This window comes from Procambarus clarkii, chromosome 49, assembly GCF_040958095.1.
Source record: "Procambarus clarkii isolate CNS0578487 chromosome 49, FALCON_Pclarkii_2.0, whole genome shotgun sequence".
Classification (NCBI taxonomy): Eukaryota; Metazoa; Arthropoda; class Malacostraca; order Decapoda; family Cambaridae; genus Procambarus; species Procambarus clarkii.
This window is the reverse complement of record NC_091198.1, coordinates 29,499,389-29,522,692: the sequence shown is the minus strand read 5'-3', so window position 1 is coordinate 29,522,692 and position 23,304 is coordinate 29,499,389. Positions and strand designations below refer to the sequence as shown.

Sequence of the window (23,304 nt, the reverse complement as noted above, 5' to 3'; positions counted from 1 at the left end):
GTCGATGATCTTACCCTTTGTTGTCAGGGTGATGATTCGCCTCTCCTTCAACGCCGGCTTCAACTTGCAATTGATGCCGTGTCGTCTTGGGCCACAGGTCATGGCTTCAAGTTCTCTACTTCTAAGACTTGTGCCATGACTTTTACGCGGAAACGGGTTGTTCTTCGTCCCTCTTTGTCACTTTATGGTCATCCCCTTGAATACAAAGATTCCGCGAAGCTTTTGGGGTTATTCCTTGACACTCGTTTGTCTTGGTCTCCCCATATCTCTTACCTCCGTGTTGAGTGCTCTAAGGCCCTTACCCTCCTTCGGGTCTTGTCCCATACTTCTTGGGGGGCAGATAGGCGCACTCTCCTTGCTTTACATTCCTCTCTCGTCCTGTCTAAGCTCGATTATGGTTGCCCTGCTTACTCGTCTGCTTCTCCTTCTACTCTTCGCCGTCTTGATGCTTTGCACCATACTGGGTTGCGCCTCAGTTCTGGTGCCTTTCGTTCGACTCCCATCCTTAGCTTATATGTTGACACTGGCTTCCTGTCACTCCAGGACCGCCGTGATCGCTACTGTCTTCGCTATCTTGCGCGGTCCTTGCAACATCCTTCCTCTCGCCTCTGTCGTGCTTTAACTTTTACCCCTCCTGCGGTTCCTGTTCCTCTTCACCACCTCCCTCTTTCTGTCCGGTTATCTCGCCTACAGGATTCTCTCTCCGTTCGTATTTCTGATATTTCTCCTCGTGTTGTTCCTTCTTTGCCCCTGTGGAGGGTCCCTCTTCCGCGGTTTTGTACTTCCTTGACCCGTATCACTAAAGCTTTTACCCCTCCTACGGTTCTAAAACGCCTTTTCCTCGAGCACTTTTCTTCTCACTCCCGCTCCGTTTCTGTCTTCACTGATGGGTCTAAGTCAGCGGACGGTGTTGGCTACTCTGTTGTTTTTCCTGATCGCACTTATATGTGTCGCTTGCCTCCGGAGACTAGCATCTTTACAGCGGAACTTTATGCTATTCTCTATGCTCTTCGTCTCCTGCTTTCTCGTTGTCAGTCTTCCTTTGTGGTTGTTGTTGACTCTCGTAGTGCCCTCATGGCTCTCGGGTGCTTTAATCCGGTTCATCCAGTAGTTGTCGAGATCCAGCATTGGCTGTTTCTCGTTCACAGTAAATTTAAGTCGGTTGAGTTTTGTTGGGTTCCCAGCCATATTGGCGTGTCTTTAAATGAGCGTGCGGATGCTGCCGCTAAGGAAGCTGTCCGCTCTTGTCCCATCTCTCGTAAAGGCATTCCGTATTCCGACTTTTACCCGGTTATCCATTCCTCAGTCCTTACCCGTTGGCAGGCTTCTTGGTTGTCTGTTACTGGTAACAAGCTACGTACTCTTAAATGTTGTGTTTCCTCGTGGCCGTCCTCCTTCCACCGTAACCGGCGGTGGGAAACAGCTCTGGCGAGGTTGCGTATTGGCCATACTCGCTTAACCCATGGTCACTTGATGGAGCGCCGCCCTGCTCCTTATTGTCCTAGTTGCATTGTCCCTCTTACGGTCGTGCATGTCCTTCTTGACTGTCCTGACTTCCAGGACGAGCGTGTGTCTTTCTTTCCGACCGCCCCTCGCGGTCACCTGTCCCTCGATAGAATTCTTGGTGACTCGGATACTTTTGATATCGTTCGCCTTACTGTGTCCTGTGTCTGGAGACTTTTTCATGAGTAGGTTGGCCGTTTTTTTGGTTTTATAGTAAATCATCAATTTTATCTTCTGATTTTTGTCTGTAGGAATAACGTTCCTATCAACAATATCTTTCAGGACCCTTTCCTCCGTTTTATGAGCTGTGGAAAAGAAGTTCCTGTAAAATAGTCTAATAAGGTTTATATATATATAATATATAAACCTTATATATTATATATATATAAATTATATATATATAAAATATATATATATATATTATATATATATAATATATGTAATATATATATATATATATATATATATATATATATATATATATATTAGTATATTTTGGTAGCAGTCTTTCCTGTAGACATATATTATTAAATATGACCGAAAAAGTAAGAATAATAATTCTAACACGAATTTTCTCAATCTTTCGTACATTTCTTTTCACTGTTGGAGGTAATTCAAAAATCAATTCTCCAAAATTCATTTTCATTTCTAGTCTGACGCGACACTTGAGCGTTTTTAATAATGCGTTTCGTAAAACTTATTACATTTTCAAAGACTTTAGTTAACACATACACAACTGAATAGAACTTACACATCTCCGATTTTGTTTATATCTACATTTGAGTGAGGTGGATGGGGTGAGGTGGTATTTAATAAGGTATTAATTTCATCAACACAAGCCAGAACATGAAACAATGGGTATTGAATAGAAGTGATTGTAGAAAGCCTATTGGTCCATATTTCTTGATGCTTCTATATTGGAGCGGAGTCTTGAGGTGGGTAGAATATAGTTGTGCATTAATTGGCTGTTGATTGCTGGTGTTGACTTCTTGATGTGTAATGCCTCGCAAACGTCAAGCCGCCTGCTATCGCTGTATCTATCGATGATTTCTGTGTTGTTTACTAGGATTTCTCTGGCGATGGTTTGGTTGTGGGAAGAGATTATATGTTCCTTAATGGAGCCCTGCTGCTTATGCATCGTTAAACGCCTAGAAAGAGATGTTGTTGTCTTGCCTATATACTGGGTTTTTTGGAGCTTACAGTCCCCAAGAGGGCATTTGAAGGCATAGACGACGTTAGTCTCTTTTAAAGCGTTCTGTTTTGTGTCTGGAGAGTTTCTCATGAGTAGGCTGGCCGTTTTTCTGGTTTTATAGTAAATCGTCAGTTGTATCCTCTGATTTTTGTCTGTAGGGATAACGTTTCTATTAACAATATCTTTCAGGACCCTTTCCTCCGTTTTATGAGCTGTGGAAAAGAAGTTCCTGTAAAATAGTCTAATAGGGGGTATAGGTTTTGTGTTGGTTGTCTCTTCAGAGGTTGCATGGCGTTTCACTTTCCTTCTTATGATGTCTTCGACGAAACCATTGGAGAAGCCGTTGTTGACTAGGACCTCCCTTACCCTACAGAGTTCTTCATCGACTTGCTTCCATTCTGAGCTCTGGCTGAGAGCACGGTCGACATATGCGTTAACAACACTCCTCTTGTACCTATCTGGGCAGTCGCTTTTGGCATTTAGGCACATTCCTATGTTCGTTTCCTTAGTGTAGACTGCAGTGTGGAAACCTCCGCTCTTTTCCATGACTGTTACATCTAGAAAGGGCAGCTTCCCATCCTTTTCCATCTCGTAAGTGAAACGCAGCACGGAACTCCGCTCAAATGCCTCCTTCAACTCCTTCAGATGTCTGACATCAGGTACCTGTGTAAAAATGTCGTCAACATACCTGCAGTATATGGCAGGTTTCAAGTTCATGTCAACTAAGACCTTCTGTTCGAAGGTACCCATGTAGAAGTTCGCAAACAGGACACCTTGGGGAAAACCCATGGCGACTCCATCTACTTGCTTATAACCCATGTGCCCATCTAGGCTCAAGAAGGGTGCCTCTTTAGTACAAGCTTGGAGTAGTTGCTTTAGAATGTTTTCTGGTATGTCAAGAGGAGTACAGGCCGGATCACAATACACTCTGTCCACTATCATCCCGATTGTTTCATCCACAGGTACGTTGGTAAACAGTGATTCTATGTCCAATGAGGCTCTTATCCCTGTGGCCCATGTTCCCCACAGTAAGTCAACAAATTCCTTTGGAGACTTCAGGCTGAAAGCACAAGGTACATAAGGAGTCAGCAAGCCGTTGAGTCGCTTCGCCATTCTGTACGTGGGTGTGGGTATCTGGATGATGATTGGCCGAAGTGGGTTTCCAGGCTTGTGTGTCTTGACATTTCCGTAAACATATGCAGGTTTGTATTCCCCCGAAAACGGCCAACCAACTCATGAAAAACTCTCCATATACAAAGCAGAACGCCTTAAAGGAGACCAATGTCGTCTATGCCTTCAAATGCCCACTTGGGGACTGTAAGCCCCAAAGAACTCGGTATATAGGCAAGACAATAACATCTCTTTCCAAGCAATCAATAATGCATAAGCAACAGGGCTCCATTAAGGAACATATAATCTCTTCCCACAACTAGACCATCACCAGAGAAGTCTTAACAAACAACACAGAAATCATCAATAGATACAGCGATAGCAGGCGGCTTAACATCTGCGAGGCACTACACATCAAAAAGTCAACACTAGCAATTAACAGCCAATTAATGCACAACTATATTCTACCCACTTCAAGACTCCGTACCAGTATAGAAGCATCAAGAGGAAGTCTGGGCCAATAGGCCCTCTGCAGTTACTTCCATTCTTCCCTCTCATTTATCCAATTTATACCCATTGCACCGTGTTCTGGGTTGTGTTGGTCAAAAGTTTGTTCACCTCATCGAAAACTGTTGTAACATATCACCTCACCCAAATGCGAGTATATAAGACAAGCTGTTCAATGTTAGCATTAAGTAAAAGTGTTTAGTGTTTTCAGGTTACAGTTGTGTGTGTGTAAACTAAAGTCTTTGAAAATGTAATAAGGTATTACGAAAAGCATTCAAGCGTCGCGTCAGACTAGAAATAAGAATTAATTTTGGAGAATTGATTTTTCAATTACCATCAACAGTATAAAGAAACCAACCCGTTCTCGTACTTGCTTATAGTCAATATTGGCTTATTAATAAGTGCATATGTGACATACTATTTTATTGTGAATATTTGAGTTTACCTTGAAAAGCTGAATAGAAAACACCGACCTAACCTAACCTTCCTAGTATGTTAAGAGAAGCATCTTATTGCTTCTTATTACAATTAATACTTAACCTATACCAATATTGATATTACAGTTTTATAAAAATAAAACGAAACCAAAATATTTAAATAAATTGTAAAGTAACTCAGGATATTGACAAATATTGTATAAAACCTCTCTTGTTTAATAAAACTGAAAAAAAATTCTTAATACGAAAACTGGTTTTTAGCAATTCTATAAGAAGAGTTTATACCTTAAAAACAAAATATAACTAGGCATATACCGCATATATACTTATTATTCAGCCAAATAGTGACTATAAGCAATTAGTCATATATATACTGTCTTGTGCGAGAGCGGGTTGAAAGAAACATAAGAAATATTGAGAAAATTCGTGTTAGAATTATTAATCTTACTTTTTCGGTCATATTTAACAACAAATATATATATATATATATATATATATATATATATATATATATATATATATATATATATATATATATATATATATATATGTCGTACCTAGTAGCCAGAACGCACTTCTCAGCCTACTATGCAAGACCCGATTTGCCTAATAAGCCAAGTTTTCATGAATTAATTGTTTTTCGACTACCTAACCTACCCTAACCTAACTTTTTCGGCTACCTAACCTAACCTAACCTATAAAGATAGGTTAGGTTAGGTAGGGTTGGTTAGGTTCGGTCATATATCTACGTTAATTTTAACTCCAATAAAAAAAATTGACCTCATTCATAATGAGATGGGTAGCTTTATCATTTCATATGAAAAAAATTAGAGAAAATGTATTAATTCAGGAAAACTTGGCATATTAGGCAAATCGGGCCTTGCATAGTAGGCTGAGAAGTGCGTTCTGGCTACTAGGTACGACATATATATAATATTATTGTATTTGTGGGTATATATATATATATATATATATATATATATATATATATATATATATATATATATATATATATATATATATATATATATATATATATATATATGACAATGTCAGACCACGGAGGAAAATGAAACAGGAATTTCCTTAAGTACTTTCGTATATTAAATACATCTTCAGAAGGTATGAAGATCTTCATTCTGAAATACATCTTCATTCCTTCTGAAGATGTATTTAATATACGAAAGTACTTAAGGAAATTCCTGTTTCATTTTCCTCCATGGTCTGACATTGTCACATTCTTAATCACGTGTTTATTTTCGTGATATACACACACACATATATATATATATATATATATATATATATATATATATATATATATATATATATATATATATATATATATATATATATATATATATATATATATATATATATATATATATATATGATGGGAGTCTGGGTATTATATATATATATATATATCAATACCCAGACTCCCATCATATATTGTTCTCATCATACCCCTGCATGAACTCGGAAGGTATTTTAACAAACAACACTTCCCCATATGAGAGAATCGAACCATGGGCCTGCAGGTGCCAGGCCAAAGCATTAACCACTAGACCATAGACGAGCATTAACCGTCTATGCTAGAGTTACCCATTCCCCATAACCCTGATTACACTGATCCTGATCTTCCTTATTATACTGTGTTGGTCTTTACCTTAGTTTCTTCTTTGTTCTCTGTTTATGTTCTATCTATTTTTGACAATGTCTATCCTTCAATGGAATATTTGTGGATTTTATGCCAACTTCTGATACCACAGTTTTCACTGCTTTGTGTCTGTCTCCAGGAGCCATTTATGATGCTTGTCCTGGTAACTAACGTGGTTATTCCTTTCTCTCCCTTACTCCATCTTTTGTTGGGGCCCATAACTACTGCTCTCTATATTCGTGCTGATACTCCCTTCCTTCCCCTACTTTTTCAGTCGCATATTCAATGTTCTGCGACCCGTATCTTTGTGGGTAAATGCTATACAGTCAGTTCCATTTCATCCCCCCTAAATATTCCCCTTCCCCATCTTGATTTTAGACGTTTGGGGAACTCCTTTCCGGAGCCTGTGCTCCTGTTGGGTGATTTTAACTGTCGGCATACCCTCGGGTTATGTTCTGACAAACACCCGTGGCTGCCTTCTCTAACCATTTATCGTATCTTCTCTTCTGAATTCTGGTGAACCTATTCATGTTGACTCGAACCCTCACCTGTTTTGATCTTTCACTCTGCTCGTCTACTCTTTACTTAGATTTCCGCCGTTCTTGATGACCTCTATAACAGTGACCAATTTCCCCATCCTTGTCACATTCATTCTATTTTCACCCACCATGCTCTTTCACTAGGTGGCAGTTTGCCAAGGCTAACTGTAATCTTTCCATGACATCATATTAGGTGCTTCACTCTGCTCTATTCCTCACTCTACTCCTCCTCCCCCCCCACAGAAGTTCTTTCCTTGGTGGAATGCAGACTGTACTCGGGCTGTTCTCTTTAAGTATTTAAGAATCCTGTTGCTATCTCCAAGCGTGCAGCTTGGTATCTCCAAGCGTGCAGCTTGGAGATACCATCTTCTGTCCCAACTCCATTCTTTTGGCTTCTGTGGTCATCTGCATCTCTTCCTACAAAGCTTCTTCTCAGTCGTCGTTCATTTAGAGTGAGTCTTGGTGCCACTCTCCCTCTCTCCCTCTTTTCAGCAATACGAAGGTGCACCCCAAGGTAGTGTTCTGATCACTAATATTTTTCCTGGTTGCCCTCAATGGTCTTGTTTCCATCCTTCCTTCCTTCTGGCATATTCTCAGCTCTCTATGACGACGATCTTTACCTTTGCTGTCGAGGTGGTGATTAGTCGATTCGTCTTTCCTTCAACAGGCACTTCAACTTATGATTAATGCCGTGTCGTCTTGGGCCACCAATCATGACTAAGTTTTCTACAATAAAACTTGTGCTATGACTTTTACTCAGGAGCAGGTCGTTCTTTGCCCCCCCCCCTCTTTTGTCGCTTTATGGTTATCCCCTTTTGTACAAGGATTCTGCCAAGCCTTTGGGGTTAATTTTTTACACTCGTCTGTCTTGGTCACCCCATATCTCTTACCTCCGAGTTGAATACTCTAAGGCCCTTAACTTACTTAAGGTTTTGTCCAATACTTCTGGGGAGCGGATAGGTGCATGCTCCTCTCTTTACTTTCCTTGCTCATACTATCTAAACTCGATTATGGTTGCCCTGCTTGCTCGTCTGCTTCTTATATTCTTCGCTGTCTTGATGCTCTGCATCATACTTCAGCTCTGGTGCCTTTCATTCGACTCCTACCCTAAGGCTGTATGTTGAAACTGGCTTACTGTCTCTTCAAGTTCGCTGTGATCGCTACTGTCCTCGCTGCCTTGCGTGGTCCTTAAAACACTCACTCTCGCTTCTGTCGTACTTTGACCTAAGCCCCTCCTGTGATCCCTGTCCCCCTTCGCCACCTACCTCTTTCTGTACGGTTGTCTCGCTTCCAAGATTCTTTTTCGGTTCGTGTTACCAATATTTCTTCTCGTGTCGTTCCATCCTTGCTGACGTGGAGGGTTCCCCTTCCTAAGTTTTGTAAAACCTTGACCCACATGACTAAAGCTTTTCACTCTCCTACAGTTTTGAAACGCCTTTTCCTTGAACACCTTTCTTTATACACCCATGTGGTGTTTGTGTGTTACTGAGGAAGTCTTGGTTGTAGGGTTGATGTAAAGTCATGACTTGGTTACTGACTTTAATACTTAATATGATTACATGACTAGTAGCTACCAAGCTTGGCGGGCGTCCTGTACGCTCTCTTGTTTTCCTCCAATCTCTCTCTGGCGTCCCAGCCGCCGCACATAGAAAACGGATGGTACCATTTTCTGTGAACATGACATCCCTCCTTTTCTTTAAAAAGAATGAATACAGGATGTCTACCATGCTTGTAGCACAAAGCAAAGTTATTGACACAAAGTAAGTTATTACCATATCAAGAGATATTGCATACATTTAACATTAATTAAGCACACAAAGACTTTAAACAACTTAATCTTTTCCACAAAGGATTTCAATGTTAAAAATACATATGCAATGTTAAACAAACATGAAAGAAACTGTAATACAAAGTTACAAAATATTGAATGAGATATCTGCATTATTCAAACAATATTAAATTTAGTTTAGCATAATAAGTAAATACTTTTCATTACATAGGAACACAATTAATCATCAAATCGTGTAGGGCGTTTAACATGACGTTTAGGACGAGAGTCCTTAAATGCAATAACATCCCTTGATGAATTGTTTGTCGGGTTATAACTATTTTTTTCTTTTTCTTTTGCACGACTTTGCACTTCATCATTTTCTACACTAGTTGGAATCACTTTGAAATAAGCCATATTACGTGTTATACTATGATCTCTATTACTAGCTGTTACCATAGTTCCTTTTACACTAATCACTTTATATGGTTTTGTATCATACGGCATATCTAACTTTCCCTCTTTTTTCTTTTTAACGAGAACAGTGTCTCCAACCTTTATGAACTGTTCCTTTGCACGTTGATCATGAGCAATTTTCATTTTGCCCTTGGCTAGTGCATCCTTCTGAGCGAGACGTTTATCCGTTACCTCGGCTGGCATGACGGGTAGTGCAATTCTCATAGGACGTCCAAATAAAAGTTCGCCAGGCGACTTGCCCAGTGTTCCATGCGGTGTTGCACGGTAGTTCCTGAGAAAAGCATACATAGCTTGTTTCCAGGATCGTCCTTCGGCATGAGCACAGCGTACCGCTTTCATGAGAGGTTGCATGAATCTCTCAACTTCTCCATTTGCTTGAGGATGTAGTGGCATCACACGGCGGTGTTTGAATCCAATATGCTCAGAAAAGTTGACGAAGTCTTGTCCATTGAATGGCGGTCCATTGTCCGTCTTGACAACTTCAGGAATGCCAAAGTTTGAAAAGATCTTGTCGAGTTTCGGGATGACGGCCTTTGCAGATGTGGAATTGATGATTTCTACTTCTGGATAACGTGAGTGGTCATCAATGACTACCATCAAGTACTCTCCAGTCGGTAGTGGTCCGCAGAAGTCCATCGATACTTCCGTCCATGGTACAGCAGGTAGTGGTGAAGGTTGTAGAGGTGTTGGTCTTGAAGTATCCACTGCAGCTTGGCAAGGGACACAGGCATCATGCATATCCTTTGCTTGACGATCAATGCCAGGAAACCACACCTTTTCTCTTAGCAGCTGTTTCGTCCTAACAAGACCTTGGTGTCCTTGATGTGCAAGCTTCAGAGCACGTTGCTGGAGAACAGCTGGAATCACGATACGAGTACCTCGCAGCACAGTGTCGCGTTGTTGCGTAACACTTAATTCTGTCTGGATGCGTTCAAGTGCTTTGAATGCATCTTGGTCAACTCCTGAGGGTGGGATGCGTGGAAACTTTTTCTTAGTCAATGCATCCACTGTTGCTTGCAGAGTTGGGTCCTCTAGGGTTGCAGTACGGATTTCATCAAGAGTAAGAGCCTTAGGGACTGCATCACAGGTTACAGAGTGTACATATTCCTCGGCAACTTGCTGATGCTTGGTGATGGTGAAACTGTTGGCAGGATGTCGACTGATGTAATCAGCGGGATTGCCTGCACCCGGCTTGTATTTCACCGTAAAGTTGTATGGTTGCAGACGAAGAGCCCATCTCTCAATGCGAGCTGGTGGTTTGGACTTTGGATTATTGAAGATGGTCTCCAACGGTTTGTGGTCAGTGACTATCGTGGTGAAGGGTGCACCAAGCAGATACACATTGAAGTGTTCACAGCCCCATACAAGAGCAAGAGCTTCCTTCTCTGTCTGACTGTATCGTTGCTCAACATCTGTGAGAGAACGGCTGGCGTAGGCAATTACTACTCGGGAATCTGGTCGACCAGGTTTGTGTTGGGCTAAAACAGCACCTAAACCAACAGGACTAGCATCCACCGTTAACTCAGTGTCCATTGATGGATCAAAGTATGCAGCAGTCGCATTCTCTACTAGTGCATCTTTCACAGCATCAAATGCATTTTGCTCGATATCGCTCCAGTACCATGATGCGTTTTTCTTCAGGAGCTCACGTAGAGGCTTTGTAATGGTAGCAAAATCTGGAATGAAGCGAGAACAGTAGTTTGCCATTCCCAGAAAACTATGTACTTCAGTGGACGTTGAAGGAGGTGCAGCGTTCTTGATATCTGCAACTTTCTTAGGATCTGGAGACAGACCTTTGTCACTAAGTACATGTCCAAAGAATTCAATTTTATGTTGATTGAACTCACACTTTGCTCGGCTTAACGTCAAATTCTTTTCTCGTAAGCGTTGCAATGTTGCACGAAGAGCTTTGTCGTGTTCAGCTTGGGTACGGCCATAAACAATGATGTCATCAGACATGTTGTCAGCATTAGGTATGTCTTGCAATACCTGGCTGATGATGTGCTGGAATACCTCGGCAGCACTGTTGATACCAAAACTCAGGCGCTTGTACCTATACAGACCTCGATGTGTCGTAAACGTTGTGATGAATCGACTCTCCTCATCAAGTTCAAGCTGATGATAGCCCTTGTTTAAATCTAACTTGCTGAATACAGTTGCACCATTCAAGCGGTAGATCATATCATCTACAGTCGGTGTAGGATGGCGTTCACGCATTATTGCCTTGTTGGGAACACGCATGTCCACACAAATGCGTATCTCATCTGGATTCTTCGGGTTTGGTGGAGTGACAATTGGGCTTACCCATGGTGTTGGGCCTGTTACTGGTTCAATGATATCTAGTTCCATCAGCCTATCCAGTTCGGCATCAACTTTCTTGCGAGTATGGAATGGTTGTCGGCGATGTGGTTGGGCAACTGGAATTACATCTGGGTTGATATGCAGATGTACTTTGCTATCAGTATAACAACCTATGGATTTAAATCGATCAGAAAATTCAGCAACAATACCATCAACATTGTTTGCAGATTCCACTGCTACAGCATTAGAAAGCTGAAGTATCCCCAATTTAGTTGAAGTCTTGTAACTGAGTAAAGACTCCTTTGCATTCCTAACAACATGGAATGTAGTAATGAGCATTGCATTCTTTGACTTAATCTCTGCAGTGAAAGTTCCAATCACTGGCAAGGCTACCTTTGAAGCATAGGCAGTGGCTTTGCCATTATAGTTCTCAAGCTTTGGGAACTGTTTTTTAAATTTCTCATAGTGGCACTCAGCAATGGTGTCAATGTTTGATCCAGTGTCAATGAGAACCTTGAGACAAATACCAGCAATGTATACACATGTCTCTGGGTTGTTTGGAAGATCATTCCATTCTGTGATTGCTTGTACTCCATAAGTATAATCACATTCACTGTCATCTGAGACTGGTTGTAATGAAATGTTGTCTTGTACATTATTAACATTCTGGATATGAGGCTCAATATTGTGTATACCACCTCGACCCCTATGACCTGATCCTCGTACAGTGCTTTTATTCATTGACTGTGGTTTCTTTAGTGCGGAACGACACATAGCACCAAAATGACCTAGTTTTCCACACTCATAGCACTTCTTACCTTGAGCAGGACAAACATTATCTTGGTGTGGGTAGTCTCCTCCACAATTGTAACATTTATTGTTGACACCCTCTGATGTGGGTCGTCGTGACTGTTTGAGTCTTGTTCCTTGACTCCAGTTGTGATGTAGTTCTCGGCTCAATTTACTGTTAGGTTTGCCATGATATCTTCTTTGATCACGGTGTCCTCCCTGAACCTTACATACCTCATCACTGTTAGTAACAGTGGCAGAACCGTTATTGGCACTGCACTCCATGACACGAGCATCACATGCAGCATCTTCCATTCGACGAGCCATATCCAGTATCTTGGTAAGAGAACTTTCATCATCAACAAGTTCTAGAGCTCTTCGACGGAGACGTGTAGATGTGCATGTTTCAATTATTTGCTGTTTGATTTCTTTGTCAACATCAGCAAACTCACAATGGGCTGCTAAACCCTGCAGACGTGTGTGGTATTGATCCACAGTTTCATTAGAGAGTTGTTTTGCTCTCCTGAAATGCATAATTTCCATTGCAGTATTTTGCCTTGGTTTGAAATGCTCTGTTAGTTTGGCTTTGGCAGTGTCATAATCTTTGGCACCACCAGTGTCTTTCAGTGTGTCAAAGATGTCACAAACTCTATCACCTGCATAATGAAGTAGAAAGGCACGCTTTCTTTCAGCACTTTTGATGTCAGAAACAATCAACAAATTTTCAAACTTTTTAAGCCATTTGACCCACCTCTGTGACAGGTTTGTCTGGTCACAGTCAGGATCAAATGCAGGAAACTGAGGTATATTTGCCATTTTTTACTGAATAAATGTAAACTTATCACTTAAATGTTCCTCAGAATATTAAACACTTACTGCACTGTATATGTTAGTCAAGAATTCACTGTAATTACTTTAATTTTGCAAAGCACACAAGCATTTTAATGCAAAAGTTCACAACAGTGCACAATATAGCAGCAACTGACTTCTTACCTAGCCCTTGTGTACATGTGTTGTTCCTACTCACAGCAGCAGCACAGCAGTTGGCACAGCAGTTGGTACAGCAGCAGTTGGTACAGCAGCAGTTGGTGCAGCAGTTGGTGCAGCAGTTGGTACAGCAGTCGGTACAGCAGTCAGCTCAGTGTGATGAATTTTGTAGCACGAAGCGTCGTTTCGTAACCAAAACATCAGGTTTTGTACACATCAAAGCGTCGTTTCGTACACAACGTCGGCAGATTCCTCAGTACAGTTTCTTCAGCACAGCTTGGGTAGCACACAGCTTGGGTAGCACACAGCTTGGGTAGCACACAGCATTGGTTAGCACACAGCATCGTTTAGCACACAGCATTGGTTAGCACACAGCATCGGTTAGCATACAGCATCGGGTATGGCGCTCACAGCTTCTCTTCCTCCTCCAGGCAGCATGCTTCTCCCTTGTCTTTGAAACTGAACAAATACCTGCGTTCACAGTTCATCCTCGTCGCCAATGTGGTGTTTGTGTGTTACTGAGGAAGTCTTGGTTGTAGGGTTGATGTAAAGTCATGACTTGGTTACTGACTTTAATACTTAATATGATTACATGACTAGTAGCTACCAAGCTTGGCGGGCGTCCTGTACGCTCTCTTGTTTTCCTCCAATCTCTCTCTGGCGTCCCAGCCGCCGCACATAGAAAACGGATGGTACCATTTTCTGTGAACATGACAACCCACTCCATTTCCGCCTTTACCGATGGGTCTAAGTTTACAGACAGTGTAGGCTACCTGTGTAGGCTTCCAGATACTAGCATCTTCACGGCAGAACTTTGTTATTTTATTTGCTCATTGTCAACTGCTTTATCACTTTCAATCCTCCTATGTTGTTGTAGTTGACTCTCGCTGTGCCCTCATGGCTCTCGAGTCCTTTAATCCAGCCCGTCTTGTGAAAGTCGAAATTCAACATTGGCTGTTTCTTATCTCCAGGGGACTTAAGACACTGAAGTTTTTCTGGGTTCCCAGCCATATTGGTGTGTCCTTAGATGAGAGTGCGGACTCTGCTGCTAAGAAGGCTATCCGCAATTGTCCCATCTCTTGTAAAGGTGTTACTTATTCTTACTTCTACCCAGTTATTCATTCATCAAACCTTGCTTGTTGGCAGTGTCGTTGGTCGTCTTTTACAGGTAACAAACTGATTTCTCTTAAGGGTAGTGTGTCCGCATGGCCTTTCTCCAACCACTGTAATCGGCGGTGAGAAAAGGCTCTGGCGAGGTTATGTATTGGCCATAAACGTTTAATTCACGGGCACTTTATGGAGCGCCGTCTTGCTCCTTATTGTCAAAACTGCATTGTCCTTCTTACAGTCGTGCATATCTTTGTTGAATGTCCAGACTTCCAGGATATGCATGTGTCTTGATTCCCGACTCCTTTGCGGTCACTTGTCCCTCGATAGAATTTTTGATGAATCGGATACCTTTGATATTGTTCACCTTAAGTGATTTTGTTCTCGTTTTGGCATTCTTCATAGTATTTAGTGCCCTATGAATATCCCGCTCATTTGATGGTGCTACATAGCCTTCCCGGCTTTGTGCCTTCTTTTGATAATTACTTAATTTATTAAATGTATGATTCTAAGATGTGGCATTTTCCTCAGATTCGCCTCATTGGCAGGATCTTGGAAGACTTCGAGAAGCATGGCTTTGATTGTGCTTCCTTGGGAGGAATGAAAACTGTTTATAAGATGTTTCACTCGGCACTCAATGAGATAAAAAGTTTGTTTTATATATTTAACGTTTAACTGTAGTTGATTTTTAATAATAATTTAAAATTCATTATGCTGACAAATAACGACAACTAATCTATACCAAATATAGTGTTACATTGAGAATTATACATAAAGTAACATTATAGTGTTCAGTTTACTCGAAACAGTAGTATTACATATTTTTGGAATTAGTAATTTCTCTTGAACGTTTCTCTTGAACATCTTTCACAGACTGAGAGCCATGGCTCCCCTTTATGCAATATGTAGTGGGGCATAAGTGGAGGCAGTGAATAGGGAATGTTACCAGAGGATACCAGAGGGGACCTTTCCTACACACAGAAATCACAATTGCGTGATGCATCAAATGAACAAATCCACAAGGGCCGTGACGAGGATTTGAACCTGCGTCCGAGAGCATCCCAGACGTTGCCTTAATTGACTGAGGTACGACATGGAAAAAGGAGTTGAAACCGAAGTTCTACTGAACTTACTGGATCCTGCAGCCTCTCCGAGGCACAAACCAGGGTTTTACACAACTCACTCCATGCACTCGAGCTATGTCAATAGGCCGTTCTCCCTCTTCGCCCTTACTTCATTACATACAGAAATCACAATTGCGTGATGCATCAAATGAACAAATCCACAAGGGCCGTGACGAGGATTCGAACCTGCGTCCGAGAGCATCTCAGACGCTGCCTTAATCGACTGAGCTACGACATTCCTGGTTTGTGCCTCGGAGAGGCTGCAGGATCCAGTAAGTTCAGTAGAACATCGGTTTCAACTCCTTTTACCATGTCGTAACTCAGTCGATTAAGGCAGCGTCTGGGATGCTCTCGGACGCAGATTCGAATCCTTGTCACGGCCCTTGTGGATTTGTTCACCTTTACTATGTGTAGGGGTATACGTTTAGGCAGTGTACTGGTTATGATACCAGAGGATACCAGAGGAGACCTGTACTGAGTGTAGGGGGCATATGTATAGGCAGTTTACAGGTTATGATATCAGAGAATACCAGAGGGGACCTATACCAAGTGTAGAGGGGCACGACTAATAAGGACAATATATGAAAAAGGAGTAATAACCGTAAAGAGTTTGGGAACCACTGCTCTCGAAAATATAGAATTGCAGGAATAATCATAGTTTATTATTTGTTATTTGTAAGATAATTCTACACGTGATCTTCTGACATGGAGGACTTATCTCGTTTTTTTATCATTACTTATTTTATTTCCAGCAACATACACACTCAAGGATGAAGAACTGGTTGCCTGTACAGAGAAGAGTGAGGTCATGTAAGTACAAGTTTGTGTTTAATAATTAACCATTAATTACAGACTCTCAGTATGCATCTGTGGCTTACAGTAGGAAGTCGAAGGAACTTGTTAGTATGAACTAATAGTTATTGATGACAGTTACACTGCTGTCCCCCAGTCCTCCCCACCATTCCCCCCTCACCCGTCTCCTCGGCCTCCCCACCATTCTCCATTCCACCGTCCCCTCGTCCTCCCCACCATTCCCCACTCCACCATCCCCTCTTCCTTACCACCATGCCCCACTCCCCTGTCTCTTTGTCCTCACCATTCTCCATTCCCACAGCCCCTCGTCCCCACCATCCCAAACTCCCCCGTCCCCTCGTCCTGCCCTACCATTACCCCCTCCCTTGACCCCTCGTCCTCCCCACCATCTCTCACTTCCGTCCCCCTCGTCATCCCCACCATTCCCCACCCCCTCGTCCGATGCCTTCCCAAATGGTCTGATGTTCCCATCAGAAAATTGGGAACATCAAGTGATCTGATGTTCCCATCACTGAAATATAAGCAAAACAGTTATAAAATGAAATGAAAATATGAAAAAATAAAAAAAATAAACTATACTCACGAAATGAACGGTATGGTAAACAACACAGCCAATTCCAACGCAATTCACACAAAATAATTAAATAAAAATCTATGAAAATTAAATTTATCAATGCAATCATAACACTGAAATGGAATTATAACATACTTAGTATAGCATGTGTGTTGCTCTTACATGCAACAGATGGCTCTGTTTTTCAAAAATGCACGTTTTTACCTATCAGAGGGGTGGCATCTATATAGTATGTATATAAAAAGACGCGTCTATTCGAATGCAATGTTGTGTCAAAATTTCAAAGCAATCGGTGAAGAACTTTCGGAGATTTTCCCTCATGAAAAACACAGTTTTTCAAAAAAGCATGTATTTTTTCCAACCCGTTCTCGCACTTTCTTACAGTCAATATTGACTTATTAAATATGTGCATAGGTGACATACTAAACATACTAGTTTACCTTGAAAAGCTTCATAGAAAACACCGACCTTACCTAACCTTCTTAGTATGTTAAGATAAGCATCTTATTGCTTCGTAATTACAATTATTACTTAACCTATACCTATAATAGGTTAAGTAATACCTATAATAGGTTAAGTAATAATTGTAATTATGAAGCAATAAGATGCTTATCTTAACATACTAAGAAAGTTAGGTAAGGTTGGTGTTTTCTATGAAGCTTTTCAAGGTAAACTAGTATGTTTAGTATGTCACCTATGCACGTATTTAATAAGTCAATATTGACTATACGAAAGTGCGAGAACGGGTTGATTTTTTCTGTCACAGACGTGACATATATATATAGTATGTATATATAAACCTGCTTAGATGTGAATGGAACGTTGTCTGAAAATTTCAAAGCAATCGGGTAAGAACTTTCAGAGATTAGCAGTTATGCACAAACTACCATTTCCATTTTTATTTATATAGACTAGCTGTACCCGCCACGTGTTGCTGTGGCTCAATCTAGTTAAATGGGAAAGAAAGAAAGGAGAAGGTGCACGTTTCTAATATGTTTAATTTCACAATGCTTTAATTTCACAATACTTGTGGGTATTATTATAGTTTGTGGGTTGGTGGTGTTGTCGTCGTTGTTCCTCCTTTGCAGACACCCAACCCACAACTCGGTAGAGTGCTTATACCTCGCTAGGAGATCACATTAGGCGCTTCTGGCCCTTGGAGGGGGGCTCAACGTCACACGTTTAGGGGATGCGGCTCCAACACTTAGCCTCGTTGTCACGTGCACACACCCACTCGAGCTGCTGTGACTCCCCACTCTCTCCTTAGGTGATATGATCTCCTCAATCCCCCTTTGACTTATTAGTATTACATTCTACCCTGTCCACAGCAGTGGTTCTTGGTTCTTTCTCTCTCTCTCTCTCTCTCTCTCTCTCTCTCTCTCTCTCTCTCTCTCTCTCTCTCTCTCTCTCTCTCTCTCTCTCTCTCTCTCTCTCTCTCTCTCTCTCTCTCTCTCTCTCTCTCCTTCTTTACTACCTCCTGGGAAGCCTCACTAGGACAAGAGCAAACACCAGCAAATTGGGATACATTTACTGGACAAAGCACATACACGATACATACACACATATAATAATAATGAATCCTATACTCTATAATATTACAATCAGGTTGCACTCCAACACCATCAGAACTCTATCATCAGCTTATCAAGTGGTATCCTATCTCCTGGTTCACCACCTGATACTATCAACCTCCTCAAGTTGATCAAGTCTACATACACTGTTGTACCATCAGCAAGAGAATATATATATGTATCTATAAATGTGTACAAAGAAAATCAGCATTTGAATGCAATAACATATATCAGCATAAACGTTCCTTGCTACACTGCAATGATCAATCGATCACCCTATCAGTCCTAGAACGCATACATCTGTAGGTAATCCAGCCTACGACTGTAACTCTAAACTTCAGTATAAAACACTCCTTGACATAAGAATGCCAACAGCCACTCACCTCTCACTGCGTCTTGCACGCTAATGACAACCAAACACTATCAACTCCCTACAAGTAATCCACCAGAACTTCCCTTCCACCTCTGGAAGTTCACTACCCTGATATCTTCAGGTTCTTCCGGGCTTCACTACCAGGATCCTCTGCAGCTCCTCCAGGCTGCTACCATGAAGTTCTCATTGAGAAACTACGGTGCTTCACCCTTCTGCTAGGTTCCTTCACAGCTCTCTTGGCTGCTACACCATGAAGTTTCCTCGAGCAACTATGGTGCTTCACCACCTTTACAGAAGCACGTGAAACTCCTCTTCACTACTTCTCCTCACAGCTCGAGGTCCTCTGCTTCACTACCTTGGAGTCTCATCAACTACTTCATCTGTGCTGGCTTCGAAGTTCTCAGCAACTTCTTCCCCTAAGGACAAACCACAGATGGTCTGGTCGAGGGCGCTATCCCTCTGACAGAGCTTGGTCAGGGCGCTTCCACGGCCCACAATAATGTCTCTGGCCGGCTTGATACTCTCTTCTTCGACCAGGACTTGAGACCACAACGTTCCCAGCTCAGTTCCACAGCTGGCACGTCTACACACTTCTCTTCTCTTCGAGATATATCACTAGGGGTTCCCTTCTGACGGGAGCTCGAACGGAGCGCGGCTTTCCCCTGCGATGTCTGGCACTCAAGTGAGGTCAAAGCCCCTCCGGAAGCGAGCCTCACGCCTCCAGCAAAATGTCCACATCTCCTAGCCAGTCATTTATCTATTTCCTTACTTACTGCCCATAATCTTAAACTGTTCATTGAATCCACCATACTATTTTTCATATGGGTTATCACCTCAATATATGCTAGACCTTCTAATCAGGTCAGGCTTGATGAATAACTCTCAAGGAGGAAGACTCGTTTCTCCTGCAGGCTGAGATCATAACAGTATACAATATTTTTTGTTGTTCTATTGTGTGTGGAGATATAGAGATTGTCTGGTTTGCCGACTCGAGAACACGCAACACAAAATTGTCCATGAGAGAAACAATCCATGTCTAGATATAAACTGCACAATTCTAAAGATTGGCCCTGAGCTTTGTTGATGGTGATTGCAAACGCCAATCGAATTGGAAATTACAATCTCTTAAGTTGAAATGGCATATCTGTTGGAATAATAGAAATGCAAGGAATGAGGATATCTTCACCTTTGAAGGTCCTGTCAAGATTGTTGCTTCTGCGACGTTGTTTCTTTCTTTACTGCAAGACACGTGGCCTTGCAAAGTTTTTGGCTGGTTGATATTTCACAACATAATTATTGGAAAGCCGAATTTAAATTGACGTACGTGTGTTGGTATCCCTGGTAGATCGAGTGAATTCAACAATTCTGTTGGATAATTAACCGCTTCATCTGCTTCCTCAACAGTATAGACGGACTTGTATGTGACAGCCTTGCTCTGGATGTTAGACTGAATAATATTGTTTAGTTCGTAGACGTCTTTGTTCTTGGCCGCAGGAATAGCTCGTTCACTCAGCCAATTGTGATTCTTATAATTGGTTTGAATATTAGGAAATACTTTTTCAACCAATTCTTCTTTTGACGTCACTAAATTCTAGAAGTTATGAGGCAATGAAATTCGTCCTGAGGTCAGATCAACCGGCACGTTTCCGTTCCAAATTTCCAGAAATAGATGAGAGAATATCTCAGGTGATGGATAGTTTTGAAGCAGGACACGCATATTTGTAGTTAATTTTAACGTCTTTACGTGGCGCCACAAAGTAGAGTATTTCAGTGTAGCATTTATTTTGTCTGCTGGTGTCAATCGAAGAATTACAGGTAATATTTGCCTGAAATCTCCTGCAAGCAATATTAATGCGTTCCCAAATGGTCTGATGTTTCCACGCAAATCTTGCAGTGATCGATCAAGAGCCTCGAGCGATTTTTTGTGGGCCATTGTACATTCATCACAGACAATAAGTTTGCTTTTCTACAATACTTTTTCCATGCCAGATCTTTTGGAAATGTTGCACGTGGGAGTTTCAATGAATTGCATTTTCAATGGCAATTTCAAAGCAGAAGTAGCAGTTCTTCCATCTGGTAGCAATGTCGCAGCTTTTGAGGACTATTCAAGAGCTAAGGTTATGCCATTTTGTGATCGAAATGCTGCCAGGATCAATCTAATTAGGAAGGTTTTACCAGTTCCTCCTGGCGCATCTAAGATTTCTCAAAGCCCATTATTGACCGTTTGAATTATTTGATTGTAAATGCCTTTTCGCTGATGCGTTAGCTTAGGAATATTTGATTGCACATACGACAACAGATCACCGGTGTTGTAATTTTGTTTACAACACAATTCTACATCGAATGAAGCAGCAGCAGATCAATTCGGTGATGGCATTTCCAATTGTTTGAGAACTTTGTTCACGATTTCTAAGCACAAATCTTCGATCATTATCAACGCTTCGTTGTAGATTTTGCTGTGAAATCCATGGTCAAATTTGAATTTTCCTTGCGTATTCGACGGATAATATCTACAGCCATGTGAGATTTATATTTTTCCCATAACTCTGTTGGAGATGAAGGAGAGCTGGTGGTCAATATGATTGCAAACAATGCACAAATTTGATTTAGATGTAACGTGTTAGATGCATATTAATGCATACATCCCAGTGTCGATCGTTCTCCAATAAATTGAGAGCTTGACATGCACTACAGAAAGTGGCGTGTGTAACGCCGTTGACAAATCTCAGTTGCTGGAAAGACGTTGGACCGGGCACATTTACCAACAGCATGCGAAGAAAGAAGCATTCATCTTGATTAAGATGCACGGTGAACAGTCTTCCTATCATAGTTTATTTGAATATGCCATGTTGTCCGTCGACTCGCTCTCCTCGTTTGCGTCGTTCAAATGATTTTCTGGTGGCATTCCATGTGTAATACGTAGGCACTTCTGAATTCAGTAATGTTTTCGCAAACGCGTCATTTTGACATAACGTGAAGACAGCAGCTAACGTTGTAACCGGTGGATTCATAGCAGTTTGTTGCACATTTGCAGCTGTGAAATAAACGTGTTGTCCATTTTCTTGTTTTCAAAACTAAAACAAAAAATACTAACGAAATATTTATATTCAAACACAGGTCAATTGACACAGTTCAATTTCACCACCAATTGCACTGAAAAATAAGCAGAACAGTTAATAAAATGAAAAACAATGAAAAAGGAAACAAATAAACTATACCCATGAAATGAACGGTATGGTAAACGACACAGCTCAATTCCAACGCAATGTCACACAAAATAATTAAATCAAAATGGTAATAAATCAAAATCTATGAAAATTAAATTTATCAATGCAATCGCAAACATTTAAATGGAATTGTAACATATTTTGTACAGTGTATGTTGTTCGTACGTGCAACAGATGGCGCTGTTTTTCAAAAAAATTAAATTTTATCGATCACAGGTGTGGTATCTATATAGTCAACCCGTCCTCGACTCAAGTCCATTACATCCAGCGGTCAACCCCACAGACGCATTCATAAATTTTAATATGCTGTTCATTCAAAACGGGAATTTTCGCAAGTATAAATTAATATTATAATATATTAGCATATTGTGTATATATAGGCATAGGATAGGTTAGGTCAGGTGTTTAGGTTCTGTTGGCGAATATTTGTATTTGTAGTGCGTGGGTGAAGCATTTACAGCGTTGTGATTCGAACAAAATTCGTCAGTGAAGCACTTGTTCCGGATATGTTCGAACGTCAGCAGTTGTGAGTCGTGTGTAAACCGTTTTTCATTCATAAACAGGGGGTTTGGCGGGTGCATGGAATCACTTTTGGATCTTTGTTTGGAGGACGGGCTGAAATAGTAGGTATATAAAATCACGCACGTATATGATTGGAACGTTGTGTCAAAATTTGTAAGGAATCGGTGAAGAACTTTCGGAGATTAAAGCGTGAGTTGCTCATACGTCCTACAGATGGCACTGTTTAAAAAATTTTTTTTTTTCCTTTCACAGGTGAGGCATGTGTATAGTAGGTATATAAAAACACTCGCCTATTTGAATGCAACGTTGTGTGAAAAATTCAAAGCAACCGGCTAAGAGGTTTCGAAGATTTCCCTCACATGAAAAAACATTTGAAAAACACAGTTTTTCAAAAAATGCATGTTTTTTCCCATCAGAGACGTCACATCTATGTATATAAAAACCTGCTCGGATGCGAATGAAACATTGTGTGAAAATTTCAAGGCAGTCGGTGAAGAACTTTCGGAGATTAGCGATTTTGAACAAACTAACATTTTCATTTTTATTTATATAGATTTACACTGCTGCTGCCTCAAACATAACTAATATTTATTGATAACATTTATACTGCTGCAGACTCAAGCGTAGCTAACATTTATTTATAACAACATTTATTTATAACATTTATTTGTTATAGAGATTGTTGAAGAGTAAGATTTGCATAATTTTCCGGAATCGACCACT

At 41.0% G+C, this 23,304-nt stretch overlaps 1 protein-coding gene across 1 annotated transcript in view; it reads left to right on the top strand.

Moving 5' to 3' along the window:
* The window catches only part of LOC138351364 (uncharacterized), a 173,617-nt gene that overhangs the window by 92,791 nt on the left and 57,522 nt on the right, over window positions 1-23,304 (top strand). Inside the window, exons 2-3 of the mRNA XM_069303157.1 lie at window positions 14,909-15,026; window positions 16,254-16,311. Coding sequence (XP_069159258.1) covers window positions 14,909-15,026; window positions 16,254-16,311 — 176 coding nt within the window. The remainder of the gene's footprint in view (window positions 1-14,908; window positions 15,027-16,253; window positions 16,312-23,304) is intronic.